The sequence below is a fragment of the Rhinoderma darwinii genome, chromosome 6, assembly GCF_050947455.1.
Source record: "Rhinoderma darwinii isolate aRhiDar2 chromosome 6, aRhiDar2.hap1, whole genome shotgun sequence".
Taxonomy (NCBI): Eukaryota; Metazoa; Chordata; class Amphibia; order Anura; family Rhinodermatidae; genus Rhinoderma; species Rhinoderma darwinii.
This window is the reverse complement of record NC_134692.1, coordinates 18,269,104-18,281,922: the sequence shown is the minus strand read 5'-3', so window position 1 is coordinate 18,281,922 and position 12,819 is coordinate 18,269,104. Positions and strand designations below refer to the sequence as shown.

Below are 12,819 nucleotides of genomic sequence, written 5' to 3'. Positions count from 1 at the left end.
GTATAAATATATGTATGTATATGTTCATGTACCAATGTATTTGTATTTATGAATGTATGGATGTTTGTTTATGTATTTTTGCAGTGGAATCCGCCACAGAATTCCGCCTCCCATGCATTTCAATGGGAGCCAGAGTCTTCTGTTACCCGCTGTTGTCCTGCCAAATCTTCAGGCGGATTCTGCTCGAACCTCCCAATGAGGTGAATGGGAGGAGGAATCTTCCTGTCGAAGGCAGGAATAATTTTGTGGCGGATTTTGTGTCGGGACCCGCCAAGCAAATCCTGCCGGTGAACTGGAACTTACCATGGCTGCACATTGACAAATCAATAGAATTACATGGGAATAGATATGGAAGTTATTTGATATAAAGTATCTATGTATAGTTGTTTTTTATGCCAATGAAGCATAGATAGTTTAATCCACAAGATTTCCACCATAAAAATAATTTTTACAGACCTAGAATTTCAAGTAAGTTCTAGCGCTACAAAGTTCTACAGCCCCCACCTTATACCATGTTATGACAATCAGGAGGAATGAAAATTATATAGAAATTTCCTTTACAAAATGTAATTTTAGCAGATATATGAGGAACTGATATGGTATACAGCATGCATACATATATGACCTGCACGCTAGGTTTTCCTTCAACTATCAGAAGCAAATTGAACTCTACAACAGAAAGCTTTAGGCTACAAAGATCCAAAATAAATACAATATTTTTTATTCCTCGTACTGTTGAAAGAAAATGAGATTTAACACTTCCACTTTTTTTTAGATTTCCGTCTTTGATCTTTCTTTACTCTTTTTAAAGATGCATGAAATTGTTTGGTTAGAGTTTGCTGAGGCCCAATACAAAATAATTTATTTATTTAATGAATTTGGTAAAAAAAATAAAATAAGGAGAAAAAAAAGGTCTTCCTCTGAAATAATTTTCCACCCAACAAGGAAACGTTTCGGGATACTTGACAATTCTCGTATTTTCAAATTTCCATCTATTGTGCAGAAGATCGATATATTTATATTTGTTTTAGAATTCTTTTTAAATGAAATATAGACATTGAACAACATCCCGTTATACATTCTTAGCTTCCAGGGCACCTATGATCGCAGTGATGTGATCCCAGGGAAAATGTATTATATGACCGACCAATAACCTGTCCTAGGACAGCCCAGGGGCATAACTGGGGGAAAGGGGAACTGGCAAGACATGTACCCCAGGAGCTGCGTGGTAAAAGGGGGTCAATGAGAAGTTGGCAGAGTCAGGAGACAGACTGTCCTATAGGAGGTGAAAGAACACCCATGGGACAGCCAATGTAGTACGATTTATATTTGTCTAGGACTCAATCATATCACGTCAATACCATCCATCTTTTTTTTTATAGGGAGGTGGTTTGTGTGACTGAGAGGACTTGTTAACTAAAATAGTTTAGCAAAAGTACAAAACAGTCACAAAACTTGGCTTGGTGAACCATAAAGAAGCTGAGCTGTCAAGGCAAAACTTAAGTTGGCTAATGTGATATTTTTGGTTGAGAGTATAGTAAAGTCACATCTCAGATCTTTACCAGGTTACTGGACTTTATCTTTTTGAATGTTGCTACCATCAGATTAATGTTACCCATAACAACTACTTTTATCAATTAAAGCTGTGACAGATTAACTTTGATTTCCAAAAAGACTAATTTATTATATCATAATTTTATCATTAGGTTCTCACTTCCCCACAAACTAACTTGAAGAAGACACACAGGAGATGCAATCCATGGTTGTTGCAGAGTTTTATTGAATATATTATTTGAGGCCCTTTATTTATAATATATATATATGTTTTTTTTGTTTTTTTATTTAAGCTGAAGTACCAAAGGCAAGGAGTGAAATCTCATTAAAAAAAATAATCAAATCCATTTAATATTTTCTTTTCGTTCTCGATTCTGCCATTGTTCTCAGTATACAATGCAATATATCAGGATCTAGTGCATTAAAGTATACCTTCCAGTAAAAAAAACTCCAATGTGCCCTAGGATCCTTATGCACAGCACCTTTGTGATGCCTTTCCCTTCAAAGCTCAGACATTTGTGCTGCAGACCCGTCTTTCTTCCTAATTTATGAATTGTCTCCCATGCTACAAACACAGTGGAGCTGCAGACCGGCCACCGGTCACTCTGTTGATATGGCTGCTAGTTTACATTACACTTACCTATACTCGCCTCAGCCTTGTTCGTACACTTCTACATACTGCGTCAAAGGGTTTACCCACAATTGCCATTTATAATAGGTGCTAAATGTCTGATCGCTGGGGGCCCCACCACTGATCACTAGAACAGCAGTCCCGAGTTCCTACTCACTTTATGACTGCTGTAAGGAGGAGCTTGAATGGAGCGTCAGTCGAGCATGCGACCTGTTGCTCCATTCAATGTCTATGAATGTCAATGTCTATGGGATTGGCGTCTCCCTCAGTTCTATAGACTTTGAAAGGAGCTGCGCTACGCCTTCCCGGCCGTCGCTCCATTTGAGCTCCTCCTCACTACGGTTGTACAGTGCGGAGGAACAGGAGGCTTGCAAAGCCTGTTCCAGCGGTGAGGTCCCAGTATTTAGGCATTTGTCAACTAACCTTTAAACCAGTGCTGAGGCTGCTGTAATCACAGGACTTTATTAGCTAGCAAGTTCCCTTTACAGATACACAGACAGCTTGTAATTCTATGTTTGGGTAAGATATTCAAGTTATTTCAGCTATCATTCTTTCTATCTATCTCTCTCTTTCTACTCTCTCTCTCTATCTCTGTGTCTCCAGCAGCTAACATCAGCAGGGAGGAAGGGAGGAAGTAAAGGTAAGTCTTCGTTCACATCTGTGTCAGGGTTCCGTTGTGGCATTCCGTCGGGGCTTCCTGTCGGAACGGAAGCTTAACTGAAACAAACGGAAACCATAGGTTTCCGTTTGCATCACCATTGATTCAATGGTGACGGTTTTGATGCAAATGGTTTCCGTTTGTCTCAGTTGTGCAAGGGTTCCGTCGTTTTGACGGAATCAATACCGTAGTCAACTGCGCTATTCATTCCATCAAAATGACGGAACCCTTGCACAACGCACACAAACTGAAACCATTTGCACCGGATCCGTCACCATTAATATCAATGGTGATACAAACTGAAACCTATGGTTTCCGTTTGTTTCAGTCGGAGTTCGGTTCTGACGGGAAGCTCTGATGGAGACGCAGATGTGAATGAAGCCTTAGTCAGGTCTCCTCCAAGACGCACAGAGCACACATCTTTACATTTCTAGATAAGAAAATTAAATTGACACACCGATGTGCACATCCTAAAAGACACTTTAATAGGTTGAATTATTATACATAATGGCTCCCTCTACAGTGGAGATTTTCATGCATAAAGACATGTTCATGTTAATATTTGTACAGTGAAATATATTAGGTGACTCCATTTTTTCCTACGTGAAATATCCTGTTTCCACTATAGTGTGTGAGAGCCCATCCTGAACTATTTCAGCCACAGAACATTATTAATGTTATATGTGGCTTTTCTCTACAGCCATAATTGTGCTATAAACCACCTGTGGTTGACCATACCATTTACCATCATTGATCACTCTTTAACATTCTCTGGTCTCTCGTATCAAAACACAACTAAGCTATTTGATATCATTCGGGGGAAGAATGTAAATGCTCATTTGTTACTTTGTTAGCTTTAAAATCTGTATTATAATTATTATGGTTTCAAGCTTTTGGAATTGTTCTCGGCTAAGTGCCTCCACTTCCTGTGTTAGTATAAAGGCGGCTGTATTATCCGTCATACTGATTTACGTTATTAGTCATTAACATCACCTGGGAGCATGATCGAAGAGCAGAAATTAGAAAATGACCTTCAATTGCATTGTAAAATTATGATATTTCTGGGGGAGATGTTTCTACTGGTAAAGGGAGTACGGATTGTAGTGAACAATGACAGATAGAGCCTGATTGTTCAGCACTGAGCTCCCTACACCACAAAACATTCACCAGGCTGGTGATATACCAAACGGGTATCTGAGACCCTACTCTAATTTTGGTCAATAGACCTCATCATGATGTATTCATATCCCCCACCGTGTATGAACAGCCAAGAAGAATAAAGATAGGAAGTGACAACCGCTCGGTGCACATTTCTGCGACCAAATAGTTGGTGTCAAACCCATTTTAGGCCCTGTTCACACAGTGTGTTTTGCAGGCAGAAAAACCTGCCTCGAAATTCCATCTGGAACTTTGAGGCAGATGTTGCCTGCACGCCATTTGGCGCGGTTTTTCAGTGTTTTTTGCCCACGGCCATTGAGTGCCGCGGGCAAAAAATGCAACAAAAAACGCTTCCTCTGCCTCCCATTGATGTCAATGGGAGGTCAGAGACGGAAACGCCCGAAAAAAGGGCATGTCTTCTTTTTTTTGCTCTCGTGGGAAAAAAACGCCTCCGCCTCCCATTGAAATCAACGGGAGGCGGTTTCCACGGCAAAGACCGCGGCAAAAAACTCTGTTAACAGAGTCTAAGCAAACTATAAACTAACCAGAATATCTTTACAAAGCCTAATTAGTATAATACTTCACCCTAACTGGCCATCAACTAACAATAATCTATGGGCCCTGGCTGTGGCTGTTGCCTCGATGCCAGGACCATCAAAATTGATCTATAGATATATAGCACCACCCATTCACCAGTACAGTGCCTGCAATAGCATTTTCCTGTTATTTCAAGCTTCCCATTTAACGCACCTCTCTATGTGACTTTTAAACCCTGATCGATCTTGGTTTTCACCGGATTCATTTCTTGTCGCTTTTCCTCTGAGATCTTGAGTTTCTGTTAGGACCTGATTAAACTTTTATATATTGATTCGACGCCCAACATCCCACTATTTACTACCACCCTTCTTTGGGTGACATATGATGACAACTCTTCATCCATTGGTAAGCAACGGTTTTCTCTGGTCAGCTTTTGTCTACAGTCTTACCAGCTGAAAGAAGTTAACTCAGGTAAGACTAACTTGTGTCAAAGTCTTAACAAAGTAACTTTTGAGAAGTCTATGACAACAGGGGGCCTTAAAGGGGCATGTACACCTTCACAACCAATACATTTTATTTATCCAATGAATCTAAAATAGTAATAATAATAGTAAAAATAATAGTAGTAATAATAATAATTAAACAACTTTCAAATAGATCTACTTTGTTTTGTGTTTACAGCTCCTATGAAAACCTATGTGTCTCCATGGTTAAATACTACAAACAAACACTGTGTAGTCTGATCATGCATTTATACTCCCTTTCATATGTCCCACAAACTACCAAATGTATGTTAGTTAGGGTATGTTCACACGATGAGAGGCATTTACGTGTGAAAAGACAGACTGTTAACAGCTGCCTCGTTTCACACGTTAAATGCTCCTCCTCGTAATTTACGAGGCGTCTGAGACGCTCTGAGACGCTCGTAAATCTTGAGCTGTGCTTCATTGAGTTCAATGAAGAACAGCTCAAATTACGTGGCAAAGAAGTGCCCTGCACTTCTTTGCCGAGGCAGTCAATTTACGCGTCGTCGTTTGACAGCTGTCAAACGACGACGCGTAAATTACAGGTCGACTGCACAGTACGTCGGCAAACCCATTCAAATGAATAGGCAGATGTTTGCCGACGTATTGTAGCCCTATTTTCAGACGTAAAACGAGGCATAATACGCCTCGTTTACGTCTGAAAATAGGTCGTGTGAACCCAGCCTAAGAAGCAAGGAGCAGATTTTAAAAAAAGAGTATAACTACAGGATCAGACTACACAGGGTCTGTCTGTAGTCTGTAACCATAAGCACACATAGGTCTGCATAGGAGCTGTAGACACAAAACGGTAAACTGGGCTTTTTTCATCATTTGGGCCAGTGTCATCACACCTAAAGATTGTGTTGTTTAATACTCAAATATGAGATACAATTTATCATTTGTTATCGAGACACTGAGCTTAAAATAATATTTTTTCTCTGATGGAATCCATAAATCTTCCAATTACAACTCTAGAATTTATGATGCACATATGGAAAATAATACACGTTAAAGTAGAAAAGGGTTTTGCCTGGTGCTGTCAATACTTTGAAGGATGTAGTGATTATAAAGCAAATTAACAATACTTTTAAATGTGCATTCACTTATCTTTTCAATTAAATTCTTGTTAAACAACTGCTCAGACAGTAATACGGCGTCGCTGAGGAGCCCATCAAGACAGGTTTATTGTAAATTTTCTCTGCACCAATTAATCAAGTCGCGTTCTCCCTATTATTAAATTATTTCAATGTGTAATTTACTTAATACATATCTGGAGATTGTTCGCATTTTTGCTGCGTGTGGCTCCGCTAAAAATAACGAGAATTGTGTGTCGGCTCATTTCGCTAGAAAGAGAGTGAACTAAATATTTTCAGATATTTTACTTTGATTGACATTTGTTAGGATTATTTCATAATTTGATTTAGACTTGTAACCCATCCCATTCCAAAGGGGCCAAAATCAGCTTTCCAATGGGTTACTGAAAATGAGTTTGTGGTTTTTGAATCCTCTGGTTTGGATTACCCATTTTAGAATGTGGGTCCTTGTGAAAAATTTAGGTCATAGGGAGTGTGGGGAGATAAGGGGCGCCTGGTTCTTAGGGCACCATTATTTTTCAGTGAGGAAATGAAGCATGATAAAGTGTCCATTAAAATCTATGGGGGCCCATGTCATCTATTGTTATCACTGGATACTTGTGCTTAAGCTCCCGCTATTAATGAAACATTCCCAAATAAGAAATATGACAAAAGGTTTTCTCAAACCAGACAACCCCTTTAAAGTTCGCACTTTACATTAGATTATAGAGGTATTATGGTTTCAGCAAATAAGGGATATTTATTGTATGATAAAAAGTTCTGCAATTTTTCAATATACTTTCTGCATCAATTCCTATTTTTTTTTCAAGATCTCTGCTTGCTGTCATTCAAAAGGAGCCTTCATTGTTAACTTTCAGTCTTTAAAAATCTGTCCTGGTCATGTGATGATCCCACAGGTACATGGGCCGAGCACCTGAGTCCAGGACAGACTTTTATCCCCTGGAAGTAAACAATAAATGTTACTATTGAATGACTGCAAGCAGAGATCTCGAATAGTGTGAGGAATTGATACAGAAAGTATATTGAAAAATTGTCTAACTTTCATTATATAATGAATAACCTGTATTTGTTGAAATCGTAATACCACTTTTAGATCAGTCACCATACATCCGCTCCAATCCTTTGCCCGTTTTGTTGCAACATGGAGGCAGGACAGTGACAACCACTGTAGAATTTTCACTTGGATGTATTGGCCACGCTTAGTTTTCTCATAATAACCAAGAACTAATAGACCGGGGATATAGATAATATAACTACTACTGTCCCATTAAACCACATCAATAGCCCAGATATAGATTGCAGTTTGAAGGTTGCAAGGAATTTGTACCCATAGCCGACCATTTTGAAGAATATGGAGTTACTCTCCTCGGTCACTCGGTCACAGAGTGCAAGCAAATATACACAGACTCTTCCCTGTTTTCTCCTCCCCTGCTTCTCTCTCTGTCAATCGTGTCAGAACCCAATGCTTCCTGTGCCTGCATACAATAATCCACAAGAGAAAATATACTCCTAGACTGGGGGTAGAATGGCCACATGACAGTCCACATGAGACCTACTAATACAAAATCTTTATCTTAATTTCTACAAAATCAAAATCCTTCTCTTAGGTTCCACAATACAAAGTATTGTATAAGAGGCAAAGAAAAAAATGGGGCTATTCGTCCTAATATCTGGACTCTAGACCCTACAGGGTTCACCTAGGGCCGTGTTATCCTGGCAGGACTTCTTTTTTCGGTGCATATTATTTTGGAATGCAAGAAATTCCATTGCTTGGTTTGCTATATATCAGCTATATAAATCTTCTGAAATACATAGTTTTGCACAAAAAAAAAAAACAACAGAATTTGCGCAATTTCCTACAATCCCCAGTTGAATGATTCTGCTCTTATGAAACATTTACGTGGAATGTGGTAATACCCAAAGGCTCACTCAATCAACGCAAAGACACGATAAAAGTTCTGAGTAACTGTAGCGACTACTTTTACTTTTGGTCATGTGGTTTCAGACTTTAATAGAAAATATAAATCATCGCTCCAAGATAATCTTATCTCATGTAAACCATATAGTTTATTATCAATGGCTCCTCGTGCAGAAAACCCCATGGAAAGGAATAAAGGATAACATTATATTACAACACTTGTCTGAAGGATTGAAATGCCGGCTAAAATCATATCCAGCTACAAATAATATGAATACAGTCTGAGATTCTTTACTTATATTCTGTATTATTAAAAAATATATTTAAATAAGGACATCATGTGTATTGGGTACATTTAAAAAAATTACTATTTCCCATAATTTGTTAACCCACAAAATATTTATCTATCATCTATTTAATGTCAAATCTATCTATCTATCTATCTATCTATCTATCTATCTATCTATCTATCTATCTATCTATCTATCTATCTATCTATCTATCTATCATCTATCTATCTATCTATCTATCTATCTATCTATCTATCTATCTATCTATCTATCTATCTATCTATCTATCTATCTATCTATCTATCTATCTATCTATCTATCTATCTCATGTCTATCTATCTATCTATCTATCTATCTATCTATCTATCTATCTATCTATCTATCTATCTATCTATCTATCTATCTATCTCATGTCTGTCTATCTATCTATCTATCTATCTATCTATCTATCTATCTATCTATCTATCTATCTATCTATCTATCTATCTATCTATCTATCTATCTATCTATCTATCTATCTATCTATCTATCTATCTATCTATCTATCAGTACCTATGACTTTCTCACCAAGAGACAGCACAGATATTTTCATATCATATGACCCTAATTGCTGATGCCTCTAAATAAAACGTACGTTCATCACTCCTCTGAAATGATGGTAGTTGCGGCTACGTTGCAAGTGATGTGAACCGAGGATGGGTCCATAGGCAAAAGCATGTTTAAAAACCCTGAATAGGAGGATTGGTTGAGTTATCTGATTGGTTAATGTGGCGTGGGTCTTTCTAGGATGTCTACACTCTTCTCCTGCTGTTCCCTATGTTGACATCATACAGACCATACTAGAAAATGTGTGAGGTACGTTGTACTAAAAAACTACCCTAGTGGTAGGAGCCTTCTCAGCATACTACTGTGGAACAAGGAAAAAAAATCAATAAAAACTACACTTGTTATGAAGCACAAACATTAGTCGTTGAAAAAATGGAAAGTAACATGGTCTATAGGTCCAGATAGGCCACCAACTGGAGCCGTTATTGGAAATATTATATTTAGACGTGTAAAGTGACCACAAGCTCAGAATGAACCACAAAACGGGAAAAAATCCACAGTTCCCAATAACGCTCTTCCCTTAACCATCCAAAAAACTTCCGTAGGCCGTTAACATAAAGGGCTGATGTTCTGTTTAAAGTCATTATGTAGTGGTGGAGGGTCTAATTGACAGAATATTCTCACAATAGCTGGACAGACCTATGGGATGGGCACTTCCTGTGGTTAATGACGGAGCAGCCCGAGCCATGGGCTTTTAGCTCTACAAGACAATCATCAATTTCCAGGAAATGTCTTCCCCTGTGGCCATTATTCCTCAGAAAAGTTCAAACGCTCACCACTAAACTTTCTGCCTTTCATTTCCAGATAAGCTGAGCACATTATCATCAAAGGCTTAATACTAGAATACAAACATTGATCAAAATTGCAATGAAAAAAAAAAAAAAAAAAAAAGAGAGAGAAAGAACAAGAGAATGAGAGTCTGTATTCCAGGAATAACAGAACGACATGATGGAAAAGTCAAAACATGTCTGTATACATGAGGATTAACTCACCCTGATTCACAACAAATCGCAACTTCTGTATCGTTGACAGGTTCCCGCTGACTCTGTACAAACCATCTGCATCTAAACCTGGAAGGAAGAAATGTATTATGTTACTGATATAATAAGAAATCCATCCATGTATCATCGGGTAGGATGTGTACGGTATGAAGACCAGATCAGATTTAACGCTACACAAACTTTTGAAAAACCTTCTAGTAAATCAATTACAATTTATCTGTCGAGGTTGATCACGGTATTGACAACCAATTTGTCATTGATTAATCTTATTTTTCTACTATAAAATTATAGGGAATGTCTTAAATGGAGAAGCCCTTCTACAGCTCTACGGAGTGGCTCCGGCAACTCCAACCACCTGCAAACCGGGCTGGTCATGTAATACATAAAACTGGCTTACCACTCTGGCTCATAGAGGACGATTTTGAGCAGGAAACCCCCATTTATAATGCCCATATGCCTTACAGGATATATGAAAATGGTTTGTCCTGATAAAACAACCACTTAACCCCTACCCGCACCATGATGTAATAGCACGTCGTGGTGGGTGGGTAATATATGGAGCGGGCTCACCCGCTGATCCCGCTCCATACGCAGCGGGTGTCAGTTGTGTATTACAGCTGACACCTCGGACTAACAGCCAGGAACAGTTCCTAGACATTTAACCCCTTATCATCTAAGATGTTAAAAATAGGGGGGCGCCCCCTCTGACGGCTCATCAGCCTCCGCGCAATGCAATCTGGGGTGCCAATTGTTGTCATGGCAACCCAGGGGCCTAATGAAGGCCCCCAGCGCTGCATTTCTTTAACTCCTGGAGCCTGTAAAATGACAATATACCGCAACACACTAGTATTGCAGTGTTTTGTACCAGCAATCCAACGATCGCTGGATCAAGTCCACTAGGGGTAGCCCACGTGCAAATCAACAAACCAACTGGCCAATCAGCCAATTGGTTTGTGTCCGGATGAAGATGGGATGACTCTGAAATGTTGCATAAATCTGGGATACCCCTCAACCTTTTGTCAAAGGAAACTTGATGAGACTTACATAATGTGAGAACAATAAAATCAACCCCTGATGAAGGGAATATGAGGCCACCATGAAGACTGTGGCTACCTATCAAGCTGTTGATATAATCGTTGGGCCTAATACTTCATTATTACTTCCCAGGTTATATATCTGTACTAGTTAGATGAAGGCGGTCTAGCCATAGCTCATGGCAGCGTTACTCATAGACTTACAATCCCCCCCCATGCCCCACACCAGCCGTCATTATCTAAAATAGAATAAAATCACACAATTCTTTTCATATTGTTTCAGATTAAGAAAATTAGCAGATTGTATATAAAATAAAGTTGCCACATTAAACATATGCATATTTATAAATATTACATAGCACAATGGATAATGTGGCGGTAAGCAATGACATTCGAATAATTTGCATGTAAAACAGAAATGTTTTGATTTACAATTAAGATTTGGAAAAACAAAAAACATGTGCAGAACATCAGATTTACAATTTTTTTTAAGATACATCATAACCTACAGGAAAACGAGTCATAGCCAGACCTGGTGCCAGCACATTGCTTTGTGTTGTCAAATTGGACAGAATACAATAAGCTCAAGGAGGTCATTATGGCCTATGGTAAAATATTTTATTCCCAACACATTCAGTGGCTAATTTAACTTCAACGATGGCTGTATGGACTACTAAAGGTCCATGTAATAGTCGAGCTCTGATTTGCAGCCTCTTTATAGGCAATGACAATTAATCACCATGGACCGCCATTTATAGTTTTTATATAGTCATAGGAAGGAATTTTTTTAAGACTGGCATTTCATACAACAGTCTTAAACTGAAGTATGTCGGGGTAAAATGCAGCAAATTTATTAAAAGAACTGGCGAATTTCAGGCAGTCCTAAAGACAGAAGCTGAAATCTACGCATACTATGAGCAGGCGCAGATTTGCTCTGCAATTTGCACCATTTTCTGTCTTTAGAAGTCATAAATCTGTCGGAAACTTTCTGGCTTTGCCCCTTCCAAGTTAACCCTCCCACTTTTTCTGCTACTTTTCAAAAGCGACGTGTGGAGCGAAAAGTGCAAATATGGCATGCGGAAAAATGTGCAACTTTTTGCAAGAAATTCCCCCTATGATCTATAGAAAAAGTGGAGTCACTTGTATATATATATACACATTACATTACTTATCTTGTACTGATCCTGAGTTATAGCCTGTATTATACTCCAGAGCTGCACTCACTATTTTGCTGGTGGAGTTACTGTGTACATACATTACATTACTTATCCTGTACTGATCTTTACTTACATCCTGTAATACACTCCAGAGCTGCACTCACTATTCTGCAGATGGAGTCACTGTGTACATACATTACATTACTTATCCTGTATTAATCCTTATTTACCTCCTGTATTATACTTCAGAGCTGCACTCACTATTCTGCGCGTGGAGTCACTGTGTATATACATTACATTACTTATCCTGTACTGATCCTGAGTTACATCCTGTATTATACTCCAGAGCTGCACTCACTATTCTGCGCGTGGAGTCACTGTGTATATATCTTACATTACTTATATTGTACTGATCCTGAGTTACAACCTATATTATGCTCCAGAACTGCATTCCCAATTTTACTGGTTGCTTTGGAAACCGACTACAATCTTTGTAGAGAGATATCTCTAGCAAATGAGCTGAGCTCCTATAATGCTGGAATCCGTTCGTTTTTTTTCTACACCAGATTACTGCAGTGGCTGGTGTAAAGACTTCACTTCCCATCACCAGAACAAGCTTTAGGCCCCATGCACACGACCGTGTTTTTGCGTCCGCAA

General features: G+C 38.7%; 1 protein-coding gene across 1 annotated transcript in view; it reads right to left on the bottom strand.

Moving 5' to 3' along the window:
* The window catches only part of ARHGAP15 (Rho GTPase activating protein 15), a 222,241-nt gene that overhangs the window by 139,029 nt on the left and 70,393 nt on the right, over positions 1–12,819 (bottom strand). Inside the window, exon 6 of the mRNA XM_075831029.1 lies at positions 9,963–10,040. Within this exon, the coding sequence (XP_075687144.1) occupies positions 9,963–10,040 (78 nt within the window). The remainder of the gene's footprint in view (positions 1–9,962; positions 10,041–12,819) is intronic.